Genomic DNA, 26,782 nt, shown 5'->3' with positions numbered 1-26,782 from the left:
CTGTGCGTAAATCATGAAACGCACTTTCAATTGCGCTTTCATGTATGCAGCGTTGGTGTCAAGCTGCAAAAACCTGCTTCCGCATAGTATTTTGCGGTTAGCAGTGCTAAATCACCAGCAGTTTCTTTTTTTCATTTCTATAACTTTGACTGTATTGTTATTTATTGCTGTAATTGATTTGAAGGTGCAATGACCATCAACACATGTTAAAAGATCTTCCATCCACCCCTTTCCTCACTGGAGCCTTTAAAAGTAAATCATGGCGGTGGTGGTGATGATGCTACCCGCAGCAGCACCTTCTCGGGAGTTCTGCTTCCCAAGAAGAGAGCGGACAAGCCCACCTCGGTGTGGGGACGGGTGGCTTGACGACTGGCCGGATCTTGCCGGTGTACACGAAGCGGCTGTTGTTGTGGATGGACATGGCCCGGCGCAGCTGACCACAGTGGGGGCACTTGCGTGGGGCCCCCATCAGGTGCTCCCGGATGAAGGTCTTCACCACGCGCTGCCTGCACTCCACCACGTTCTTCACGTCCGCAGCTCGGCGTGCCTCGGCTGCATCGCCCACTCCGTCCACCACAGACGCGACGCACTGCTCGATGCGCCGCTCCAGCGCTGGGCCGGCGCTGGTCCGGTGTTTGGCAGCAAGGTCCTCATCGCTGGCCAGCATCTCGTTGGCCAGATCCTGCAGCTCCTGCACTGCAGCCACAGCACCGTACTGCAGGACCTGCAGCTGTGCCAGCGTCACCTGGCAGGCAACCGGAGGAGACAGCAGGCGGTGGCAGGAGAGGCAGCTGCCACGGATCAACTGCAGACAGACAATTCCATCTTTGAATTTCCCACTATTCTGAAGGGACCTTTAAGCGAAGAGTGAATGTGGGGCTTCACCCAATGATCCAGATGGCAGCAAACTGAAAAATGCAATGGATTACTGACCCTCAACAGCCATACGGCTCACGTGCCAGGTTGAAAACACATCCCTATCTATCTATTTATTTATTTATTTATTCACTTATTTATTTATCCCTGTACCCACAATGCCCATTTATATTGTCACATTGTAGTGACGGCAGCCCAGCAGTCAGGAAGACACCAACAAGACTTGGAAATGAAGCTCTTTGTTTGGGCTTACTTGTGCCCGCAAAAGAACTGAATCACTCGGAAGCGGCATAAGCAACAAACGCGCTCATCAGTCGTCGAACTACGAATGCCCGCCGATCGCGGCACCGCTCAGTTTAAAGCCGGCAAGGAAACTTCAAGATAACCGGTCGAGATCATCTACAGTAATCTGGAAACATGTCTATGCAGCTCTTCATGGCTGTGATCAATCGAGATTAGTCCGGTCCCTTCTTGCATCACAAACAAAAATGATAACAGCCCTTTCCTGCAGCTTTGAGCGCGAACGAACAAACATTACAATGATACGTGGCAGTATGTACATCTGGTTAAAACTACTCCACAACATCTTTACAAGCGCAATGGGTTTGAGGAAACATATGGGCGTGTTCAGATAAGAACGGTAATCGAGGTCCCATGACCATTTTTTGTTTTCAATGAAATTTTTATATATGATGGGCAAATGTGTCCACACAAAGGAATGAACCTTAGTTTTGCAAGAAGTTTCCTAGTTTTCTCGGAAAAAAATAGCACGTCACAAGAGGTGGAGAATGTCGTTTTTGGCACTTCGCAAAGTTGCAAGTTTGAAGCCTCATTCCATGCAGAAAAAATTTTTTCCGCGCGTCAGCATTTTTCCAGAACCTCTTTACAACTTGTACAATTTGAAAAAATAAAAAATGTTTTCTTGCTCTTTCAATATTTTGAGAAAAAAAATTTCAAACTTCGCTTCTGGAGCTATGCGGTGCAAAAAAGGCACTTTTCAGGGCAGCCTTAGGGCAAGATGCCTAAAGATCTTCCCACTGAATATTTTTCTCAGTATTTTTCAGCTGCTTTTACTCACCTCAGGCGAGTTCTGTTGCTCTAGACTTGACAGATAGTTTTCAGTACGGTCTCAAAATTGGCCGAAGTTCAAAAACACCAAAAAAGTGACAACTTTGACTTGGGTTTTAAAAAAAACATCATCATCGAATTTTGTTAAAATTTGCCTGAATAATCCTCAATACATGATAATATTAAGGCACTATAAAAGTGTTGCATTATATTGTTTAAAAATACAAAAATAAACACAAAACTGAGTTCATGTTTTTGCTATATGCAATTGCTTATTACTGCCTCTTGGAAATAGTAGCTCTCAGAAATTTGATTTAGCACTCATTGAACGTGGTTACATTTTATTTACCCCAATATCCGAACCATTCTCAATTATTATAGAGCTTCTATTCGCTTGTTAGCGGCGCTCTTAATGCGTGAAAATGGGAATAAATTCGCTATTTTGCCTGATGTCATAAGAATTGGCTGGGGGCGGTCAAACGTTGTTTGTATTCACTAATTTATTCTTCGTACGGTCTATTGGTATATATAATCGATTCATTAAAGATATTAGATCATTTCTCGGTTCTTACAAAAACTTTTGTATATAAAAGTTAATATTAATGCGTTTCTGAAGTCGGCGTTTTCGAACCTGCGTCTATTTACCTCTGTGTCCAATGGTTCTACAAGGCACTGTCAGGAGACAAAACGTCGTCTCCTGAGGGGAACGATTTATCTGCAAGGTTTTTAATCATGGGGAGTTTTAATCAGGAGGCAATTTAAAAATGGGATGCCGCTTCATGTGCACATTGCAATTCAGAACATCATAACAAGAAATAAACGGCGGCAGTTGATTTCGGTTTTGCCCACAGTATACTGTCCAGCACGAAGCACTAACCAGGTCACAGTCTCTTCCATTCCGAAGCAGCGGTGGAGGCCACGTAGGATGCACTGCCTTCACTTGACTGGACCTACTTCTGCAGGTGGAGCGTCTGAACTCCAGGCACTTTTTATGCCAGTTTTCCATTGTTCCTTCTTCACTTCGCGAAAGTCTGCAAGCTCCCTCTGTGGCAGCTCCAGAATGGTGATGTTCTTTAGTGTTTCTTGAATTGCGTCCACGAAGCCTCCGGCTCTGTGTATGGCCTCATTTGCAGGCTTGTGCAAGTTGTGGTTTGATGCTCAATGGTGTGATGCTGCGTCATGTTTCCTCATGAATTGTGCCACTATTCACATGATAGCATTTTCACTTTGGAAAATTTTTAAATGAGCAGCGAGGATGAGGTTGATTGCTACATGGGAATACGGTGAGCTAGTTAAAAAAACTCTGACCGCTTCATCGTTTATGAGAGAATTTCTAAGAGTGGCCATGAAATGCATTTCCTACAACTATATTATATCTGTGCAAGCAAGAGCAATACATGAAAAAACAAACGGCTGCAGGAGAGGTGCAATTGTTTTACATTTTGATTTCGCCAAAAAATGAACAGTTGTGCTTCCAGACTCAGTACAAGCGTACGATTGGCAGAAAAAGCAGGTAACCGTGATTACCTGCGTTATCATGTCAAGAAAATCGACTCCTAACTACGCCATTAATTTCGACGATATGTCTCATGATTCCGCTCATGCACGCTTGGCTCTGTCGAAAATCAAAGCTCATCTCGAAGAAAACGTGCCAATCTACACCAAGATAATATATTTGAGCGATGGGGCAACCGCTCACTTCAGAACAAATACCAGGTTCATGAGCTGCAGCGCAGTGAATGTCAACGGACGATATTGATGTTTTCGGCCTCTGGACACTGCAAAAATGCTTGCGACGGCGTTGGTGGGCTAGTGAAACATGGAGCATCAAACCACAACTTGCACAAGCCTGCAAATGAGGCCATAGACAGAGCCGGAGGCTTCGTAGACGCAATTCAAGAAACACTAAAGAACATCACCATTCTGGAGCTGCCACAGAGGGAGCTTGCAGACTTTCGCGAAGTGAAGAAGGAACAATGGAAAACTGGCATACAAAGTGCCTGGAGTTCAGACGCTCCACCTGCGGAAGTAGGTTCAGTCAAGTGAAGGCAGTGCATCCTACGTGGCCTCCACCGCTGCTACGGAATGGAAGAGACTGTGATCTGGTTAGTGCTTCGTGCTGGACAGTATACAGTGCGCAAAACCGAAATCAACTGCCGCCGTTTATTTCTTGTTACGATGTTCTGAATTGCTATGTGCACATGAAGCGGCATCCCATTTTTAAATTGCCTCCTGATTAAAACTCCCCATGATTAAAAACCTTGCAGATAAATCGTTCCCCTCAGGAGAAGACGTTTTGTCTCCTGACAGTGCCTTGTAGAACCATTGGACACAGAGGTAAATAGACGCAGGTTCGAAAACGCCGACTTCAGAAACGCATTAATATTAACTTTTATATACAAAAGTTTTTGTAAGAACCGAGAAATGATCTAATATCTTTAATGAATCGATTATATATACCAATAGACCGTACGACGAATAAATTAGTGAATACAAACAACGTTTGACAGCCACCAGCCAATCCTTATGACATCAGGCAAAATAGCGAATTTATTCCCACTTTCACGCATTAAGAGCGCCGCTAACAAGCGAATAGAAGCTCTATAATCATTGAGAATGGTTCGGATATTGGGGTAAATAAAATGTAACCACGTTCAATGAGTGCTAAATCAAATTTCTGAGAGCTACTATTTCTAAGAGGCAGTAATAAGCAATTGTATACAACAAAATCATGACCTCAGTTTTGTGTTTATTTTTGTATTTTAAAATAATATAATGCAACACTTTTCTAGTGCCTTAATATTATCATGTATTGAGGATTATTCAGGCAAATTTTAACAAAATTCGATGATGATGTTTTTTTTTTAAACACAAGTCAAAGTTGTCACTTTTTTGGCGTTTTTGAACTTCGGCCAATTTTGAAACCGTACTGAAAACTATCTGTCAAGCCTAGAGCAACAGAACTTGCCTGAGGTAAGTAAAAACAGCTGAAAAATACTGAGAAAAATATTCAGTGGGAAGATCTTTAGGCATCTTGCCCTGAGGCTGCCCTGAAGAGTGCCTTTCTTGCACCGCATAGCTCCAGAAGCGAGGTTTGCAATTTTTTTACTCAGAAGATTTAAAAAGCAAGAAAACATTTTTTATTTTTTTGAATTGTACAAGTTGTAAAGAGGTTCTGAAAAAATGCTGACGCGCGTAAAAAATTTTTTGTGCATGGAATGAGGCTTGAAACTTGCAACTTTGCGAAGTGCCAAAAACGACATTCTCCACCTCTTGTGACGTGCGATTTTTTTCCGAGAAAACTAGGAAACTTCTTGCAAAACTAAGGTTCATTCCTTTGTGTGGACACATTTGCCCATCATATATAAATATTTCATTGAAAACAAAAAATGGTCATGGGACCTCGATTACCGTTGTTATCTGAACACGCCCATATATACTTGATATATATACTACAAATATACTACAGGTCCACCCGAGTTTACCACTCCCTAAAAGTCCGCGAATACAAGTGTCGTATAAATATATTTAAGCACTCCTTTTTTGCTAAACCTGTCCATGACTAGAACAACTTACGAGAAGAGATTGTTTGCACACCAGCACCCAGTTCTGACAATGCTTTAGCAAAGTTTTCGCTTACCAAACTCAGAAAGCTTCCTTTCCTTCGAAGTCTTCCTAAACTTATGTGAGACTTCCTTTCCGTGCAGGAGGCCAGCTTACTTTGGAAGCTCTCCTCACCTCCACTTCTCACATGTAAAGCTGAAGGTGAAATCAGGCCTGGATCTGACCTCTAATTGGAGGCTCACAGGGGGCGTGGCTGTGACGTCATACCATGTGACTGGTTGCAGCTTTTCCCACTCACTCTGGCGCTGTGCCAACTGTCGCTCTGACCGCTCGCTCTCGCCAGTTGTGTCACGTGACTAACCACGTGATTCACGGTAGCTGAATAAAGGCCAGTGCTCGCCGCCTAGGCACCGCAGAACTACTGAAACAGAACCAATGGCCGGGACAAGTTGTCCGACTGAGCACTGGAGGCGCCGGGCTGCTTCTAGCAATCCCTACGACAGAGAGCGTCCCGAAGCCGCCTTGGCTAGAGATAAGTCGCGAAAGTAGGTTCGTCGGGTTGATGAAACCGATGAAGAATGACGAAGACGTACCGATGAGGTACGCTTGGAGAAGCAGCGGCAAAGGCAAAAAGAGTATCTCAAGCAGAGAGGGGCAGCGGATGCTGGCGCGCATCATTGCCACTGGTTCCGTTGCCTTTCGCTCCGTATAACCTGGCTCAGCCGAGCAGAGCCACACCATTTTTTTAACTCTTTCCCTACCACACCCATTGAGCATCGTTAGCCCGCTAACGATCATTTCATGCCCCGATTTCAGAACCATCTGCGTTGCTAATGGCCACGCTGCAGATGCAGTTTGTAGGCCAGGAACCAGTTTTGTTTCCGATGTAGTTTTCCTTTGTTCCGTGAAGGGGCACTTTCTAACGCACTGCGAAGAAATGAAGACGCAGACCTGCACTCATTGCCCGCCATGTTGCTCGCAGATGACGCTTTCGCCGCTTGACTTCGGAGCCTTCCGCGTTGCTTACAGGCACAATGCGCATCTGGCTTGTAGCCGGAGAACTGAAGTTTTGTTTCCGATGTATGTTTTTTTGCCCCTACAAATTGGCATTTTTTTTAACGAACTCAGAAGACGCGGTACCATCAAAGTCGCTTGGCAGCCTCCACATGCGCGGCACGAGCTCTAAGACATAGCAAATCTCAGGACTCCGTTTCGTCTGCGAGTGATCTAATCAACGTCCTGTGCAACAACGAGCCTGAAAATGTTGCAAGGTGCTGAAGATGATTCAGTTTTCACATCGGTGATGATGGAAACCAGCCTGAAACACAGGCGGCCGCGCTCCGATGCACAACTATAGGGTTTCCAGTTATTGTTTTGTAGCAACAATACTATTCAAGATAGAAATGATTTTTTTGCAGAGAGTGGCCAATAGAGTAACAAACATTTCGCATATTTCAGAAATTTTTTAACATTTTTTTCTTTTTTAATACAAGCGTGTTTTTGCAAGTTTGTTGAATTTTTTCTAAAATCTCGTTTTTAGCAAATGAAATTTTTTGTTGCAACATGCAATTTATTGTTTATACGTATATTAATAGAAAGCACCTTTATTCAGCTCTGCTTCTGGGTATTGCAATCAATACTGAATGCAATAGTCTTTAAAGAAAAAAAAATGTACTGAAACCTTCAGAGAATGGTCATTTTCCCCATGGTAAGGAAAGAGTTAATGTGTTCACTGGCCATTAATGGGACATTGGTCTTTCATTTCGTCTCATATTGCCTCTAAGGAAACATATCAGTGACAAATTTGTTTAATTCTTTTATTTCGATTGATGATTCTGCCACTTTTAGGCTTAAGAGAACCGTCGGTTTGTTAACAGAAATGGTTCCCATCTTAACAACCAGATGGCGCCGCTAGGCTGAGCCGCGCGGAAAGCTCGTCCACCCAATGCAAATCGTCCATCGTGATGTCATTGCGTCGCTGTTTGCATACGCTGAACTAAAAGTGGGAATGTGAGAAATGGCGTAACGCGTTTAGCGCATGTAAGCATGCATACGCTTATAGTACGTAGACAGCACCGATTTATGCTTTCTTTTTAACCATACCTCTGTACACCTTGAGTGGCCAAGAGGTGACCGGGAGTTGTGAACGAGGCAACATTTCGGCGGCGGTGGATTTCGCTCGCTCTCGCCGCCGAATGGCCAAGAGCGATCGAGCCACACTAGTGCAGAATCTGAACACAAACTCTTCCTCTTAGTACACTTCCATAGGATTCACCACACCGCAAAGCGACCTAGCTGTTGTAGGATACAGGTACACTTCGAGCGCACATTCACAAGTACGGTTAAAAAAATTGCGTGTAGTCAACCGCGTAGCAGTCAGTACACGATGCATTTTTTCCTGACTGCTCACGCTGGGCTCGCGTTCTTGTGTGGCAGTAGTAAGGTGAAGCGCTCCTCTAAGGCCAGGAGCAACGAAAGGATGCATGAACACTGGCTGTCTTACTCGGAGGATGCACCAAGGATGGCTTGGTGCATGGAAGCTTTGCGCTTGCACCATCATGGCCATGTGACGTCCTTTGCAGGCCATCTTGACGTTCATCGAACTAACCAGTGTGTCCCAGGCCAGGCTGCCTCTTCCAGCAATTAGACGCTGGAAGTTACTAAAGCAGTTATTGAAAACAAGTTTTGAACTGTTTCCAACAGTTCACAGATGCCAATCTAGTACTGTACACATCCATTCAAGTACAGATCATATGGTATGTAGTTTTATACAGCCTTTATTTCAGCTGGAAAATGTCTGGTGTTTCTGCAGATGAAGCCACAAACTCTTGTTTGCTTTAGCTGTAACAAATCGGTATGAAAATCGTATGGCACGCTGGAAACACCAAGGTCACTAGGTGTTCAGGCAGCAAGTCTGCTCTGTAAACATTAACGTACACACAGTCGAAGCTCACTACACAGAAGTTGAAGGGGGCGGGCAACCACTTCGTCATAGCCCATGTTGACTGAGCTTCCAAGTGGAATCATCACCCCTTCGTTATATCCATTATTTCGCTATAAACCATTTCGTTATAATGAGGTTCGACTGTATGTGCGACATGATGCAAGTGAGTGCCGTTTTGTACATGCCTAGATTCTAATACGTCCAGCCAAGCACAGCCATATGTCAAAAATTTCAGAGCGCACGAGAACGAAACGAAGACTGACAGAAAGGACACACACACCACAAAGCGCCGTGGTGTACTCCATCCCCTTGCCCTGCAGTCGAGCCTACATTGGCCAGACTGGGAGGTGCCTGAATGAGAGGCTCAGAGAGCACAACAACAACGTCAAGAATGCCTCCCGACAACTGGGCATACACTGCCATGACTGCGAACCGTGCAAGAAACACGGGCCTATCTTTGAGCAGACCACTGTTCTGCGCAGGTGTGTGGGAAAAAACCACAAGGGAGATTATTGAAGCTAGTGAAATCTATAAACTAAAAGATAATTGTGTCAGCATTCCTTGTGTGCAGTCAAGTACAAAGGAGCGTCAATTCTTAGACATAACGCCCCAGTAACGGCTGTTGCAAAGGTTGCCCTTACTTGTGTTTACCCGCTCTGGTTACTGTTTCTTTTTTGTTTATGATGTGGCCTGGTTCTTCACACGACGGCCATTCACCACTATCAAGGGGCAGCCAGGCGTACCACCGCGAGGTTTGTTTTGACGTTTCTACTTTTTCTGCGAGTGCCAGTGATGCAGTGTATGAATGTGGGCACATTGCATGCAGATAAATCAGTTGAAGAAAAACGGCGCTTTGTGGTGTGTGTCCTTTCTGTCTCTGTTCGTTTCGTTCTCGTGCGCTCAGAATTTTTTAGATGTGTAACCAACTAGCCCGTCAGTTCGTCCTGAGCATATTCACAGCCATATGGCTACAGAGGAGCTTCCGGACACACTTGGTAGCTGAAGAAAATCACAAATCTAGGGCTAGGGCGCCTTGGAGGATTGGACCAATGTTTCTTGCTTGCACAAGCTGCACATGATCAGAGGGTAACTGCGAAGTGCACTTGCGTGTGGAACCCTGGATGAAAGAACACACCTGGTAGAGGGTCCGGACAAACACCGGGTTGAACACGAGCAGAGGCATCTTGATGTACCCAATGTGTCCTGGACAGTGGGTGAAGCCCAGGCCACACGTGGCACACACCTCTTCACGGTCACTGGGCCCTGCACACACATCACCACATGCACCTCTGCACACAAGCACTGAGCATTCCAACAAGAAAAAAAAAAGAAACTGACGGGGACACTTAAGCTGCCGTCAAATTTTTCGCATTCGCTTGTTTCATAAAATTTTCTACCATGAGTCTCTACATCGTGAATTCATCATGTCGCCTAGCTACCGCTCCTCATGTGTCGACCATCGCAACAAGGCTGGCTGCTCTTCCTAATTGCCGCACTAACACCTTTTATTATTCATTCTTGCCAAACACATCTAAAGACTGGAACCACCTTCCCGCAGAGGTCGCATCCATATCAGATTACAGTCTTTTTCAGGCAAGCATTGTGATGTCACCTAAGAGTTTATTAATGCCTTTTTTCCTTTTTGCCGTTTTCTTGTTATTGTTATTCATATCTTGTTTTGCTTTTCGATTTACTTTTCTAGTGCAATAATATTTTCTCGCTTTTTAACCTTTCACGCTATATATGATTTATTCTGTACTTTGTACTATATACCTGTCGCTTTCATGTTCTGTTTTTGCTTTTGGTAACCCACTCCCCTCTACAGTGCTTCGACAATTGAGGGTATGCGAAATAAATAAATAAATAAATGATATATAAATACTTAAGGGTATGGCATGATAGTGTTACTGGAATCCTGAACTGAGAGGTGGTCTTTGCGAGTATGGGAGTCAAATTTAAAAGCTCTGCGTGGACTCTATAACTTACAAATAATGTTTACAGATTGCCGCACGCAGCAGCTCACAACAGATTAAGGCAACACCGGACTGTGTGTTCTTTACTATCCCTACCACAATGATATCAGCAAGCAATCTAGGGGAGCCTTCTGGTCAAGCCTTGGGGGTGTGCAACCCATAGAGTTTGTTACTATTACCTAGAGGGAAAGCTGGCGGCGCTGCACTTCAGCCACCATGGACGCCCAAAGCATCATGGGGCGGTGAGCTACTTGTTGCGGCACAGTCGTAATTTTTCAGAAACATGGAGTGGCACTACTAAGACGTTTCATTCCGAAAACTCTGTTCGTGTGTGCGCAGACGACTTTCGCGCGAACGCAGTGGGCAAAACCCATAGTAGTAAAACTGCAACAACACACAACGCCAATAAAAGGTTTCACTTTTCCAAAATGTTATTAAAAAACCTCTTATAGTATTTAAGCAACAACATCTTTTTTGAAAACATATTTACTTTTAAAAGTGCGCCTGTTAATTACGAAATATTAGTTTTTATAGTGTTCATTACTAGGACAATAGGAGAGCGAGTCGTCTCTTATTTTGGGCAAACTTTGCACTTAAATGCTTTTCTGCTTGTTTGTTGCAATCACTAGACGAGATATTGAATATTAGGACGTTTGTAGTTATCAAACAGCTTTATTTGCCTATTATTTTTTGGCCAAAAGTTGCAGTTCCGCAACAAGTAGCTCACCGCCCCATGATGCTTTGAGCGCCCATGGTGGCTGAAGTGGTCTCGAGGGGTCGCCATGCAAACTCCCATAGACTGGCTGCCAGCTTTCCCTCTAGGTAATAGTAAGAAACTCTATGGTGCAACCGGCAACATAGCGATGGCCTCTATCAACCTCGTTCTGCTCACGCAGGTTGGTCCCCTTCACAGTCCACTTATCAGCTATTGTCCTGCACAGCTGGCTCCACCTCAGGCACTTTTTGCTCTGCGTTCTTGCTGGAGGCCGGATTCTGTATTGTGGAAAAATGTTCATGCGAGATGCCACTTTCGCCTTTTCCGCAATCCTGTATTCAGTTTTGTCACTATTGTTGTGAGGCGAGGACGAAAAATTGAATCCAGGCCCTGGATTCAGCTCACTTTTTTCGTCACCATCATCATCAGCAGCAGCCTGACTATGCCCACTGCAGGGCAAAGGCCTCTCCCATGTCTCTCCAATTAACCCTGTCCTTCGCCAGTTGCGGCCACTGTATCCCCGCAAACTACTTATTCTCATCCGCCCACCTGACTTTCTGCCACCCGCTGCTACGCTTGTTTTCTCTTGGAATCCACTCCGTTGCCCTCAAGGACCAGCGGTTATCTTGCCTTCGCATTACATGCCCTGCCCAAGCCCACTTCTTCCTCTTGATTTCAACTAGAATATCATTAACCCGCGTTTGTTCTCTCACCCACTCCGCCCGCTTCCGATCTCTTAAGTTACACCTATCATTTTTCTTTCCATAGCTAGCTGCGTTGTCCTTAACTTAAGGTGAACCCTCTTTGTTAGCCTCCACGTTTCTGCCCCATAGGTGAGTACCGGTAAGATACAGCTGTTGTATATTTTTCTCTTGAGGGATATCTCATCTTTTGTTACTTGAAAGCAAATTTGAAAACATACACATAATGCGTGCCTGTCTGAATAGGGTTGAAGTCCAGCAAAGGCAGCAAAGGAAAATTGATGGCCTGGAAGAAGCAAACCTTGTTTTTTAAGACTGACAGTGGCGACATGGCAGTGAAATCTGAGGAACTGACTGCCAATCTGTACAATGAACATCTTAATTTATTTTCTGTAGGTACAGAACGCGAGTGTCATGCAGGCATGTTCAGCTCCAAAAAGAAACACCGTGCACCTGTTCAGTTCTCTCAATTCAAAAAACGCCACTCATTTCTTACTGTAGCGCATATGCTTAAAGGGACAGAATTCGGCACATCCGAAGAGTTCCACCGCCCGTGAAAGGCGCAGAACGTAGCCAGCACATGGTAAGCAAAATGCCCAAGAAGGCACAAAAGCTAAACTGAAGTATGACACATAGCATTCAGCGGAGAGAAGGCTGCAGTGGGACATCATGACTGAAACTGTCATACAGATATGACTTCGTGATGACAAACTGCTGATTACAGTTCTCCTGATAAATTCCTGGAGCATAAAAAATAGAACTGATGACTTCCATTTGCTCCTTTTATCGCTCGAACCAAAAATCATGTTAGGTACGAAATCATGGCGTGACCCAGGTACTGTCGAACCCAATTACATCGAACTCGTTTAGATCGAATTATCCTGTATATCAAATAATTTCTGAGCACCATAAAGTGACAACGCCAATGTGTAGCCGTCACATCCGACAGATCGAACTTTGAACAACTCCGATCGACTCAAGAAGCTGGCTTTCCCTTGGTACACCTCCAGAGGTTAGCTTTCCTCCTATGTAGCGTGTGCAGGCTAATGATGGTGCAGATTTTCCATGACGTAGGTGGCAGGCATGTGCCCAGCCAACCAGAGCATGCTTTTTTAGTGCATTGCATCAGTTGTGTCCGCATTGTCAGGCAGTTCACACATACAGTGAATCGCGCAGCCATTGGCAATTTCGTATGGGTTTCGTCGTCTCGGAGTGTGCACGATAGCAGCCGTGAAACGGCAGAGCCTCCCCTTTTCCACGAAACCAAAAATTATCAAGCAAGTTGAGCGAGGCGATAAACCCGAAGTCACCGCAGCGCACCAGATTCCGAGAAGCATGCTGAGTGGCATTGTGAAGAACAAGGCTGACATTCGGGCTAAAGCGGAGAAGAGACAGACGGGAAAAGTAAGTCTGTGTGATGCTTGCAGCACACGCTTTCAGGTCCCATGGCCTACAGGTCCAATCGAAAAGAGCAAATGACCTGTGAACTTGTTGAGAAGTGGCTCAAAATGTTCAAACAACAACCTGCTGGGCCAAGGTTGCAATGTCTGCCTCATCATCGTAGGCAACGGCTGTGTCCACCTCTGCAGTGCCAGTTTCAGCGACACTGCACTCCACTTCCTGCTGCAGAATGCCATGTCGGTGCGTCAAACCCCCTTGGACCAGGGAGCAATGCGCGCAGTGAAGGTTGCTTGCAGAAAACGTCTGCCTGAACAGCTCCTGCAGAACCCTCCAACTGGAAGAAACCCCAGGAATTGACCTCCAAGCAACCTGTCTATGCTGAGTGAGCCGCTGAATGGCTTGGCTCTGGTTGAGCCTGGATATACAAGCGGAAAGCTGCAGTTGTGCTTGGTGTGACGTCATGGCTATCGCAGTTGGCGCACAATGCACTGGGAGCACAGGTGGAGGCGTTCGGCAGTCCACACACTGCCTGTACGGAGGCGGAGGAGGAGACATGCACATGTAGTGAATAGGGTGCTGTCTTAGAAGGTTGCTTTGGAGACATGTACTGTGGTGTGCATTCCTTTCGGGTGTACACCAAGATATGAGAGGCAGGCATTTCCTTTCCTTAAAACCAATTTTCATTTCATTTCATTTTCCTTAGGGCCATGATTGTGAGAGAGACAGGTGTCATTTCCTTTCCCTAAAACCAATTTTATTTTCATTTTCCTTCCCTTATGGTACTGTTCGGGTGTCCACCAAGATATGAGAGTTTCCTGGCCAACTGTATGTCTGCCCCGTGTGAGGTCACTGGGTTTCGCGCATGCGCAGCTGTGGCAAATCTTGGCTCCGACGGCTCACGCGAAGCGCAGCTGTGGTGCGGGTAGTAAAGTTTTTTGCTTCAAAAACGAAACTACATAGATCTGCTTCCGAAATTCTGGTCTCCGTTTTCCCGGTTTCCCAGAGAAGACAAAGCAACTTCTTTACTTGCGGGTGAGTTCAACGAAGCCGTCGTGGGCCTAGTGAATCCATGTGTGAATCCAGTTGTCTAAATTTCCTGGTGCTATTTGCCACGAAGCAGCCATCAGTGACTTTGTCTCTGGGGACAAAGACATCATTGCTGTCGTCCTAGATAACCAGGATACCACTGATGCAAATTGTGACAAGGACTTGAGAGAACCTGTGCCTAAGTGTTTCGACATGCTCCGTGCCGTTAGCATGGCTTGTCGCTACTGTGCGTTGACAGAAGCCTACGGTCTCAGCAGATCGGAGTCCATCAATAACATTGAGGCAATGAAGATGAAGAAAAAAAATTCACGACTATTTCACTCCTCAATCTGCGAGCAAGAAGTGCCTATCACAGAAATACATTTTTTTTCCAGCTCAATGAATTTGTGTGTTGTTCGATTAGGAAACTGAACCTCGCAATGGTTAACGCAAGAACCTTATCCAGTGAGACTAGCCTAGCAGTGCTGTTGGAGGAATTGGCAGGTATTAAATGGGATGACATGGGGCTTAGTGAGGTTAGGAGGACAGATGAGGTGCATGCAGTACTAAAGGGGGGGCACGTACTGTGCTGTCCTGTGCTATGCTATGCTGGATTATCCTGGATGAATGACCCACAAATTTGTCAACTGTTGCTGTGGTGTGGTTTACAAGGTCCCACTGTCATGCGGCCGTTTTTACATTGGAGAGACCGGACGGTTCGTCAACGAACGGCTACGCAAACACGCGAAAGACATTGAAAGCAAGTCACACCCAAAATAACATGGTCATTCATTCTGCAGATTGCAATGAATGTGAGGCCACCAAACCACTATCTGAACCAAACCACTATCATCGCCAAGTATAGAGATCACACCTCGCGCCTGATATCGAAGGCCTTTCACATTCACGCATTAGGCAACTCATGTGTAAGCCAACCATCGGCATGTATGTCATGTCATGTTTGCCCTGCATTTTCTTCCGTTCTAGGCTATATATTGGCCCCCTCTTTAGCAATAAACTATTAGGTTGTTAGTTCAGAGCATGTGTCTGTGTCTTCTTCTTCCGTCCCGTCTGTCAGCACTGTTTTGCCGTACCATGTACCATGAGGCGTTTCACTGAGCGACTTATTCCCACCCGAGCAAAGAAAAGCGACTTCTTCTCAAAGGTCTTCATAGAGGAAAGCAAAGTGCAATGGGCAACGCCGAGAACCTGAATGGGTGCGAGTCTGGTGCACTTGCCACACTACAAACGGATGATACAAGTCAAGAAGGCAGCAGTGAATGCCTTTCAAAGGACGCCCTACAGCCAATTGGCACCTACTGGCTCTCAAGACATGTCAGGGCTGCAATGCAGCAGAGAGAAAAGAAAGCAGATGGTCCCCGTCGTGCTGTGGGTTGTTCCGGCTAGGGGTGCCTCCCCCCCCCCCCCCTTTCCGAGACTAAGGCCTTAGCTGCTTTGTCACAAAAAGTTTCCCCCAAATACAGCGATAAACGGCAGGTACCTCCATGAATTGAGATTAACTGCAGTTTCCTGACAATCCGTCGACACCACTGGATGAAGGGCCTCCTTTGAGGGCCTGCTTTCTTATCCTAGTTCTCTGCACTTTACAGTTCTCTGCACACAGCGCTGACCCACGCTGTTCCCCCTCAGCAAGCCTATCTTTCAGCGTGGTGCAGGCGAATCGAACGGACCTAAGAATGTGCAGTGTGGTGTCGCCCTAGTCAGTTGCAAGCAGCAATGTTACATTTTTTTCTGTGTGTACTATAAGATCCATGCAGAGCTTTTAAATCTGGCTCGAATGCTCAGCTTTTATTTATTTATTTATCATCACACCCACAGCGCCATTACCTGGCATTACAGTGGGGGGTTGAAAAAGAAAAAGTATACAAATGCCACTGCGTGCAGGTGGTTACAAAAAAAAGATAAGATTGAGATAGAAAGAACATGGAATTACTATACATAGAAAATGTCACAGCATGGAAGAAAATGAATCATTTGATAATATGGACACTACTTCCACAGGCAGCTTGTCCCATTCCGAAATAGTTCTGGGGAAAAAAAGACATTTTGAAAAGGTCAGTCCGGCATCTGTATTCTTTAAGTGAATGATCTCTCCATAAAGACACATAATCAGGGTTGACTGTATATTTGGTTCTGTCCATTCCAGTTCTTGAATGAAATATATTATGAATTAATTTAAAACGCAGAACTTTCCTCCGTTTTTGAAGTGTGTCCCAATCCAAAGCTCTTTTCGCGCTCGTTACACTAAAATATCACCCATAGTTATTGAAAACAAAACGAACGGCCTGTCCAAATTGTGAACTCTTTCTAGCTTTTGAATGTTGCATTAGCATATAACCACCAAAATTATTCACGGTCACTCTTGGATGCCGTGGACCTAATCTTTTCACGCTTCTATGAACACGATTCCAATGCTGCAAGGTACCCTGTGGTTGGTTTAGTGCTACTGAGGCTTTCCTAAATGCAGTCTGGTGCCTCCTATGATTTGGCAGAAAAGCGCATGATTGCGGTGCTTTTCGTACGCCACTGAGCCAATGCGAAGGTTTCTGTTTCCAAGCACAAGCTGTGAAGAATGACCAAGCTCTCTCTAACAACAAAAAGTTCACTGCAGAGGAGATATTTATGTTTTTTGAGAGTTTGGCCAACCTCATGGGATAAGCAGCGCTTGCCGATTAAGCACAGATGCCGGACTACAGGTGCAGCGACAAGACGGCACTTGTGCAAAGGACGACACAGGTGCTTAAAAACAAGGGAGGCACGCAAGAAGAGACGCTCTTGCCCAAGATTCATAACTTAGGAGGATGAAGCACAGTTGGCGAGAAAAGCGCAACAGACACAGGATATGGAGGCAGGTGACAACACAGGGCGGTGTTGCCGCCTGCCTCCGTCCTGTGTGGTTTTCAGTCTTTGTGCAAAGATTCGTGTTTGTCCTGTCTGTTTGTGGCTACACCTTCGTACTTTGTCACGTTTTCTGAAGCTAATGCTTCAGAAAATCGTTCATGTTCCGTGCCCCATCTCTGCGTTGTTTCGCTTGACATGCGAAACATGTCAAGCGAAGTGCTGGCACAAGGCGGCCCGGCAAGATAGCAAAGACATCTCGCGTGGCTAGTCACAGGCGCGGAAGGGCCAAGGTCAGACTTACCCAGCAAGGCATCGTGAAGGCCGCCTTTCGTCGGGTGTCCCACAATGTCAAAAGTTTCGGCGCAGGTTACCTCGAGCACGCCTTGGCGTAACAGCTCTTCGGTGCTGAACACACTAAAGCTCACGCTGTCAACGCAACGGTGAGGGATTTTATCGAGATCCATTGCTGAATGTCCGGTCGCTCAGCTAAGCACATGAGATTTTAGCCTGATGCACTCGGAGTCGCCGAACGTATACAACACACGTATACAACACACAGCACTGTTGCTGGAAGCAACGTTACTTTGGCTGGAAGCGGAGGGCGTAATCAGAGGAAGGTGATCCTCGTTGCGATTGGCCAACCGAGAAAAGACGTCACAGCTCTACTCTAGGTCACTCTGTGGGGACTTTTGGGGAACACTGCGCTTCAACCGACAGGGAAAATCTCAACTCTTCGTGAAAATCCTTGCTCAATATCCCGAGGTATCCCAAGGTGCATTTCTTGCTCGCTTGTTTATTTTTTTGCCTTGAGCATGGAGACGGACACGTGCGATGGCGTTGCTTGAGCGGTTTGCGACAAGGCGTTCTTCAATACTAGTAATTTAAAAACACCCATCAAGGATATTCTTGGGGAAGGACGCGGTTGTTGCTGCGACGCGTCTTTTCTTTTTCTCTTTCCTCTGATCTCTCCTCTATCTGCACGCGGCAGCGGTGGTGGCTCGGATCCAGCCAGTAGGCAGGCCCATGCAATTTCCTTTTCATCCTTCTCCCATGCAGTCACAACAACATGTAGTAAGGCACGGCCGTTCTTGTGCGACTTACGTCCGAAGCATTTTGTCGCTCTTCGTGACCTGCGACGGCACCACAACTTCGAGGAAGAGGTGGAGAATCTAGTCTTCGACTCTAATAATAAAGGTAAGAAACGAAGTCTATACTGTTGCATGCACGCACGCAGTGATCAAAGCAATAAAGGGGTTGGTTTGGTTTGGTTTATGGAGTTTAACGTCCCAAAGCGACTAAGGCTATGAGAGACGCCGTAGTGGAGGGCTGCGGAAATTTCGACCACCTGGGGTTCTTTAACGTGCACTGAAAGCAATAAAGGGCCAAAGCGGGATGCAGTCGCGCGCTTAGATTACCGATTGAAAAGTTGCAGTTTATTGACTTTTCGAGTGCGCGCATTTTAAGTTTGTAAACACAAAGCGCGTTCTTTTTTTTTATTGACGGGCTTACACTCACCTGGGGAAACTTGCACGTGGTTTTGTGCACGCAAAATTAGCGATGACATGCACGTTTTTAAAGGAACCATGAAGATTTCAATGGGCTTAGTCTAGTGCGACAGATCTGCAGAGGTAGCCTTTGCGGGCATTCGAGTGAAATGTGAAACGTAAGGTACTATAACCTTTGAAAGCCATGACTTGTCATAGTCATTTTGCACTTATTTGTAATGTAAGGTATAGTTTGTACAAAGTTTAGGTAGTCATAGTTCTGACTCCTAATCATTCTGAAGTGTAGCATGACTCAGCACTTTACTAGTAACATAAGGTGTGCAGAGTTTGTACAAAGTTGCGTAGTCATGCCTTGCACTCATGACTCATCATTCTGCAACATAGCATGACTGTGCACTTTAGTGCTTTGGCATTCTCGCTGGTAAGCAGTCTTATGTGTGCCTGCAGAATTTTTTTTTTGGTGTCCTAGCTCCTCCATAAGCAAAGTGACAAGCAGTGCACTCTCTTTCATATTTATAGTGGAAAAAAACTGCAGGAAAAAAACTGGTCCTTGGAGCAGACTCGCTGCTACAGGCCTTGCTTATGCTTTGTTGCAGGCACCTGCAATGTCTCGACAGGACACACAACATTGTCGCGGCATGCACCAGCTTAGCAGCGCTGAAGCCATGGCAATCGCAACACGCAGAAGTGTGTAGGAAGAATGCCCAGCATTGTTCTGCCTTTAGAAGTCAACAGCGCTGACCTGAATTTGTGGTCAAAGGACAGGGCCATGTAAAAGGTTGCTGTGCAGGAATGAGTTTTTGCAGGGTGTAGTAAAATTGAAATACTTCCATGTAACAGTCCGTGTAATAACTTAACCTGAACTTGATAATTTTCTCCAAAAATTGTTCCCCATGCGCTATAGCAGGAAAAAACAGTAAGCGAATGACTGATAAATTTTTAACAATAAAAAAGCTGGGAAATGCAGTTCTGCACTGCAGGCAAAAGGCTAAAAATGTGAAGCTAAATCTGTGATTGTCATGCGCACTTGGCAGAGCGCCAGTAGTAGTGCGAGAGTACTGCATATGTTCCCACTCCATAGCACATGCATTTTTCATTAGTGTATGTAAAAAGTACAAACTTTAATTTGGCCTTGCTTTTCAAAAAATGAAAGTAGTGTGATACACAAAAAATTGACAGAGAAGTTTTGCCGAAATTTTATAAACGTGCAAAAGCAGAATTTCATGAACGTTGCCTTGTCTTGTTACTTTACTGTTGGCTTTCTAAGGATGCCTTATGCCGTTATTCATCTGCTATCATTGTGTACACGTTTTTATCAATATGGAGCCCACCTTTGTTCACGCCTCAATTTTTAAAAATTTCATATTAGTCATGAGTTGTTGTTGTTGTGTTGGATTTATTGGCGCATAAGCTTTAGTCATGAGTGGTCATGGACTTAACATCATATGTTGGCATCGTGTCATAACTATATTACAATTCTGCTGTGAGGCTGTGGTTGCTGTGTCGCCGTTGCTATGCTCTTGGCACAAACCCACATACATCGCAGGATCTTGCTCGGGGTTTACCGTTCGGAATTGTGCTTTCACACTAATAATTAACTAATACTATGTGGAGTGCTTAGTTATGTTTACAGTCTTTCCGTTTCAAAATTTTGCGCCTGGAAAGATGGAGAAGAAAGCAAAACTTGCTGCCATTTTGTAGCTTCTACAGGAAAGAAGGAATGTGCACCAAGGGTTTTTAAACGTTACCTGCACTGCCACTGTTCCGGCTCGTATGAAGAGCTTCCTATAGAACAGCGCCAAAGGCAGGAAAAGGGGCAAGGAAGCTGCAAAATCGGCAAACACTGCTTTGCTACTCTAGAGGTCATGGAGAAAAAGGGCAAGGTATATGTAGTGTTTCAAAAGAAACACTACGGACACTTCAATGAGGCCTGCCACCAAAGGCTGTCCCAGAATGATGCCGGAGTGCTTGCAGGTTAGCCACTTCTCTTGTACAAAGCATTTGTGCATGCTGTGTTGACTGTACCGGAATGTTAAAACGTTTAGAAGCTACAGTCCACCAACCTTTCATAAATGGGAGACGAAAGTGCAATAGAAATGTATTTTAGGGGGAAGATATTGTTCATTAACTCGAGTGATCATTTCAATGATTTTTATTCTTCTGCGATGCATCTATGGCACAAAAGAGGTGGGACAACACGAAAATGCCTATTGTAAAGTGGGAGAAGGCATGTCCCACAAAACGAGGGGGCGGAAGAAGTTATAGTAGGGCACAGCTTAAGAACCCAGCGGCCAATGCCCCTCAAAAGAAGCCTGCCATCCAATGGCGTCGACCGATTCTCATGATGTCATGGTTTATCCTAGGGGGTAGCATTGCAGGAGGGTGGCAGATGAAAGGGGTTTAGTTATGGCTTTAATTGGATTAACTGATGAAAATCAGCTGACACCATTGACTGGGGGGTCTTCTTTAAGGGCCATCTGCCACTTCGTTCTCGAGTTGTATCTGACTGCAGTGCAATTCACTTCAGCCTACTTGGTCGCATCGAAGGGTGGAAAACAATTGATCCACGGCACATTGCATGCACAGCACAGTCAGTACGAACTTCATGCCGTTTAGTTTAGAGATGCTTTGTGGAAGGGGTCCAGTCTTTCGAACTGAACATAATTAGGAATGTCATCTAGCACTGGACTACTCCAATGTCTGTTCTTTTGTTTTTCTGCTGGTTTCATTGACTATCCTAGGTCTGTCGCTCAATCGGCTGACGTTGAACTTCAACCGTAAGAAGTCGGCTTGAGCTCCATGAAACGTGTCTTGAATGACTGACAGTTGCACTCGATGCTAGCCTCTTTTTTTGGCTGCCTGTCAAAAGCATAGGCATTTTGTTGCTGATCAATGCAACGCCACCAGTCTAATGGTTGTATAAGGGCCATGTTTTCTCTCGTAAGACAGATCGTCTGCAGTGAACTTTCATTAATTAGAATTATTTGGCTGTTTTGGCACTTCATCAGTAATGCTCACAGGAACGGCTGTGGTTTGAGTGTTCAGCTACTAAGCTGGAGTACCCGGGTTAGAACCCGGCTGCGGCAGCTGAGTTTCGATGGAGGCAAGAGGTGCCCACGTGCTGCGCAGTGTCAGTGCCCAAAGATCCCCAGGTGGTCGAAATTATTACGGAGCCCTCCACTACAGCACCTCTTTCTCTCTTGCTTCTTTCACTCCTTCTTTCCTTCATGGCATGGTTGAGGCAGTTACTGCACCATTTCCTTTCCTGAAAAACCACTAATATAAAACACAAGCCTGCACAAGAGTTGAAATCGCAAAAAAAAAACGAACAAGCAGCATTTATATTTCAGTTTATGTATGACTGGCATGCCCTCCAATTGTCTCTGACTTAGCAGCAGTCATTTAGGTGTTGAAACTGAAACAGCATGAGAAAAATATTCACTTAGAAATTATTCACCTGGCATAAGTGAATTCTACATTGTGACTCGTGTACACTATTGTCGTGTGCAAAAGTCCAAAGAAACAAAGATCGCGTTCAAAAATTTGGTGTCTCTACTCCTTAGAGGTTGCTGCCAGGCGAATTGGTGCATTTTTTGAATATGCAGAATGAAATGGGACAGGATGAGAAGCACACGTCCTTATTCTTTTCTTGTCCACATTTTCAGTGCTGTTATATTCTGCATTTATAACACGCTGTATATAACTTCCCTGTTTTGCATTGCTGTATGCAAGTTTAAACACTCAAGCTCATAAAAATAAAGTCCATCTGGCTTTGAAACAACCATTTTGTCGTGTGCTTTGCAGTGCCACAAAAGTGAAATGAAAGTAAGATGAACTGTGTGTCACCTGTGAAAAGGAACAAAGTGCAAGATGAAGGAATCCGACCAGAAGTATTTGTCACTTTATTACATGGCTGTAGGCAGATGAACCACCAGAGATGTTAACAGTTTTTTTCTGTACCATTTTCAGGCCGGTTAGCAGGAGTGCCAGAAAAAACCATTGTGCACAACATCCGAGCAGGTACAAGTGGATCAAGCCCACGGATGCAACTTGTGACCACTAAGGACCTCCGTAACATTGCAGATAAGTTTAGGATTGGCAAAACAGAGCAGAGAGATGCAGACAATTTTAAGAGTGTTGAAATATGGGTCGAAGAAAGGAGGGCAGAAAATGAGTCGCCACTGTTGTATTACAGGAAGAAGGGTGACCCCAACAGTCATGGTGGTGACTTTGAGCGAGCATTAATGACGTTCCCACAACGAGAGCTCCTTTATGAATTGGGGGCAGCGAAACTGTGCATTGACTCCACCCATGGCATAAATAAGTACTAATTCCAACTGACAACCCTGCTTACAATTTCTCAAGATGCCTTTGGTATCCCGTGTGCCTACTTGATTTCAAAAAGGGTGAACACGGGCACTGTGGTGAGGTTTTTCGAGGCCATCAATACCCTAAAGGCCCGCATTGGGCCTTTAGGGTATTGAAATAAATAAATAAATAAATAAATACCATGTCAGGCATTTATGTCTGATGATGCCCCTGTTTATGGCAGTGCACGGGAGCAGGTGATGGGTCCCTTGAGGAGTCGACTGCTTTGCAGCTGGCAGGTGCTACACAACTGGAGCACGCACCTGAATACAGTCACAAACAAGGACTGCAGGAGTACAACAAGGGACATGCTGCACACTCTGATGAAGTGGACAGATGAAACTGACTCTCAACAGTTGCTCCCTGCACTTCTTGGTATCCACTCCAAAGAGCATCAGCTTAATTGGCTTTGGCTTCACAGAAATTTTGAGAAAACATACGCAAAGAGGGCATGTCAGTGGGCTTACTGCTATAAGCAGTACATTGGATTAACAAAAAATAATCACTTGGAGTCAATGCACAAGGCACTGAAGTACTCTCGCTTTGGTGGCTAGGTAAATGGGTGATTGGATACATTAATCAAAGTACTCTTCAATTTCACATCCGAAAAACTTTACAACAGGTGTCAAAGGAGGAGCAGACCACCGCAAATCTGCCCTATTTAGGAAGCATAAAGTGAGGATTGAGCTTTCTAAGTCCAGTACTGAGAGAGTGGGAGATGGCCAGTGGCATGTAAAGTCACAAAGTTTGGTGAACTTCAAGCACACAGTGGAAAGAACTAGCAAATCGTGCAGTGGCTGCGAGCTTCATAGTGAGCAGTGCGAGGCTTGCCACAACATGTACACATGTACGTGTTGACCATGCAACGCATGTGCACATGTGCAAGCACATGCATGCTGTTGCTATAATGGAGCTACACTCGTGCCAGATGCAGAGCAGCCAGAAAGTAGCATCTGACTGTGCTGGCGTTTGTAGGCCCTGCCAGCTGAAGATGGCAGATTTCAGGTGAGGGATTAGGATTATGTTATGAGCTAGTTGGCGGGCTATTCTGACAGAGTGCTTTAGCATAGCAAGCTCAAGACACAGCAGGGAAGAGGAGTGCCATTTGCTAATTTTCTTGAAGCCCACATGGTCATGAGAAAGGTGCGCCATCATATCCCATATCAAGCAGCACCATTGAGGGTGCACTACAGGCCTCTGGTATTTCTTTTCTAGTCATTCCTTTTTTCCCGAAACTTTCCTCCTAGGAATGGAGAACTCATCCCGCCACGGCGCCTCAGTGGCTCTGGCGTTCTTAGACTGCTTACCCGAAGGCTGTGGGTTTGATCCGGCCATGGCGGCCACATTTCAGTGGAGGCAAAATACAAAGATGGCCATGTGCTGTGCAAAGTCAGCGTGCATTAAAGGGCCCCAGGTGGTGTAAATTAATCCAGAGACCTCCATTATGGTGTCCCTCATAGCCCATGTGTCGCTCCCGAATGTTAAACCCGACAATTAAGAAATTGAGATATTTCAGGCCCCTCATTCCCTACTCAGAATCTGCTTGTGTGAGTACGCCCTCTCTGACACTGCTCAACAGAGAACTTCTGACAATTGGCAAACATTTTTCATCTTTGGGAAATTAGTGCACTCATTTTCTTGTTCATACCTGCCTTGCATTCACTATAATTTTATTTCTTCGTCATCCCTGCTTGATTTCATTTTGCCTGCATGTGATGCACTCAGAGAGGCATGCGCTCTTCAATAAAATTAGTATGAAGTGTCGCTCCATGCTGCATTCCTCTTTGTTGCGTCGTGCTGTCACAGTGCACCGCCCTTTTAGGACATCTTGAGAAAAACAGCGCTTGCAGACAAAGGACCAGAACAAGGACACACAAAAAAAAAAACAGCGCAGTTGTGTGTCCTTCTCGTTTCCTTTGTCTGCAAGCGCTGTTTTTCTCAAGATGTACCCCAACCAACTCGCCCAGCAACACACCTTGCCTTTTAGGACAGTTGACAATATGTGGTTCTACAGTTCTGCAATGCATATGAGAAAAAGTATTCTTGACAAAAGGCTAAGCCGTAGCTGTCATCTTGCACACTGAAAGCTGCAGCGCAAAACTACTATTCATCTTATTTTGCAAACAGAATACTGCTGCAACAGAAAAACAGTATTACTCATTTTTCAGAACATTGCTGGTGCAATTTGTGACATGAAGTTATATTGCCATGGTAGAAACAGCCGTGAATAGCCTTCCCTCACATGATAAAGCACTTCATAAATGAACTTGCTTGGCTCTTACACAGTGTCTCTCCACCAGCCTTCCAAGCAATGAGCCTTCTGTTGTGTGATGGGAACACTGTGCCAACTTTGTTGCCTAGAAATTCTAAAATGCCCCTATTTGTCGAGAAGGCAGCTTAGTTTATGAAACATATAGTGCCCAGTTAATGTCATTTCCTTTTTACTCATTAATGAAAAATGCTTCAAAGCCCAACTGCAACGAAATTATAATTTGGCTAGAATGCCTGTTAATGTGCTGGGTGTGTCATAAAACTAATCGTAACAAAGTTTCATGCTTCTGAGAAAACTGACACTGTTGCTACAAGTGTTTAAAAAGCTGTGTAGTAGACAACGTGGCATGTCCATATAGACAGATACGGATACCTGAGTGCCATACGGCCTCATGTCTGGCCCATTGGGAATGAACAGATTAAGGACAGTGTAGAGTGAAAGGCTAGGGGCTAAAATGTGGCTTGGCAGTCATGGGTATGGTGCTGTGGCAAAGTTGTTAGGAATTTGTTTCAATCCTGCAGATGCTGATTTCTGTTTCCATTCCAGGTTTTTGTACACCATATTTACTTAAATAATGGATGCATTTGTATAATAAATGCTTTCCCTACATCAATCATCAAAATCTGGGGAAAGTTCAACTGACCACACCATGTAATAAATGCACCAAACTTACCATTCTAATTTTTTCCCACAAGAAACTGCATCCATGATGCAAGTAACTGCGGTATTACAGGTTACAGAATGAAGCACTGTCAGCCGTATTATGTGGCCGCAAGACTGCCTGGCGCCATGTGAAGAGGAATGCTCCCAAGGCTCATCACATCACATTTACTCCAGTATCCAGATATGGCACCCGTTTCATCCTGCACGTCACATTCACCTCGGGCTGGTGATAGCCTGCCAGCTAGATTAAGAATGTCACAAATAAAATGTCTACCTAACTGAAAACTGCGGTTGTATATATCGGAGATTTTTATTGACTTGTGGCAGTCTACCTGGACAGGTTATGGTAATGCAAGGCAGCCCATTATGCACAGCATATGAGTGCATAGGCGCCACAACTTCGCATCTTTTCCAAGGGTTCATGTTTTGCACTATTGGGTGTGACCCGACCCATCTTTCCACAATCCTCGCGTAATTAATAATAAAGTGCTCCTAATCCTTCTTTGACAGCCAAAATGTATTTTCCTAGGCATATTGGCAATCTGCAATTTGTATTTCTCCACAGATTTGGTACTTCTCGAGAAGTTGGACGGTCATTTTATAAATGATATATTTTTAATAAGCTAGCAGATACTATTCCTGATTTAAACATTTGCAGGCATATATACGCTGCCATTGTTTGCCTTGATAAATACCGTGTCCATTGTGTAATCATAGTACAAACACGTTAATTTATTCTAAAGGATGTTAATGCTGCTTAATTACGCCGTACAAGCCCAGCTGTGGCTTTGGAAAGCTGCCCTTCCTTGGACTCTGACATTAAATACAACTTGTACTTGGGAAA

At 44.9% G+C, this 26,782-nt stretch overlaps 1 protein-coding gene and 1 long non-coding RNA gene across 5 annotated transcripts in view; one reads left to right on the top strand and one right to left on the bottom strand.

The window, feature by feature from the left end:
• Polr1A (RNA polymerase I subunit RpI1) overlaps positions 1 to 17,752 on the bottom strand; it is a 155,302-nt gene extending 137,550 nt beyond the window's left edge. Inside the window, exons 1-4 of one of the 3 annotated variants that reach the window (XM_089555731.1) lie at positions 17,432 to 17,551; positions 11,318 to 11,418; positions 9,588 to 9,715; positions 342 to 805 (exon numbers count right to left, since the gene is read on the bottom strand). In XM_089555731.1, coding sequence (XP_089411857.1) covers positions 342 to 805; positions 9,588 to 9,635 — 512 coding nt within the window. In that variant the 5' untranslated portion in view covers positions 9,636 to 9,715; positions 11,318 to 11,418; positions 17,432 to 17,551. Of the gene's footprint in view, positions 1 to 341; positions 806 to 9,587; positions 9,716 to 11,317; positions 11,419 to 17,431 lie in introns of all 3 variants that reach the window. The other 2 variants (XM_089555725.1, XM_089555736.1) reach the window with 2 other exon arrangements.
• A 173-nt stretch (positions 17,753 to 17,925) lies between these two features.
• On the top strand, positions 17,926 to 26,234 carry LOC149367460 (uncharacterized). Of its 2 annotated transcripts, XR_016284894.1 has the most exons (4): positions 17,926 to 18,324; positions 19,232 to 19,322; positions 22,605 to 25,926; positions 26,009 to 26,234. It is a non-coding gene; the product is annotated as an uncharacterized LOC149367460 (long non-coding RNA). The 2 variants fall into 2 exon arrangements; XR_016284893.1 differs by lacking the exon at positions 19,232 to 19,322 and having other exon boundaries at positions 26,009 to 26,233.
• Positions 26,235 to 26,782: the final 548 nt, after the last annotated feature.

The sequence above is a fragment of the Amblyomma mixtum genome, chromosome 1 (genome assembly GCF_055824585.1).
Source record: "Amblyomma mixtum isolate Tamu chromosome 1, ASM5582458v1, whole genome shotgun sequence".
NCBI classification, from domain to species: domain Eukaryota; kingdom Metazoa; phylum Arthropoda; class Arachnida; order Ixodida; family Ixodidae; genus Amblyomma; species Amblyomma mixtum.
This window is presented reverse-complemented; position numbering and strand designations above follow the sequence as displayed.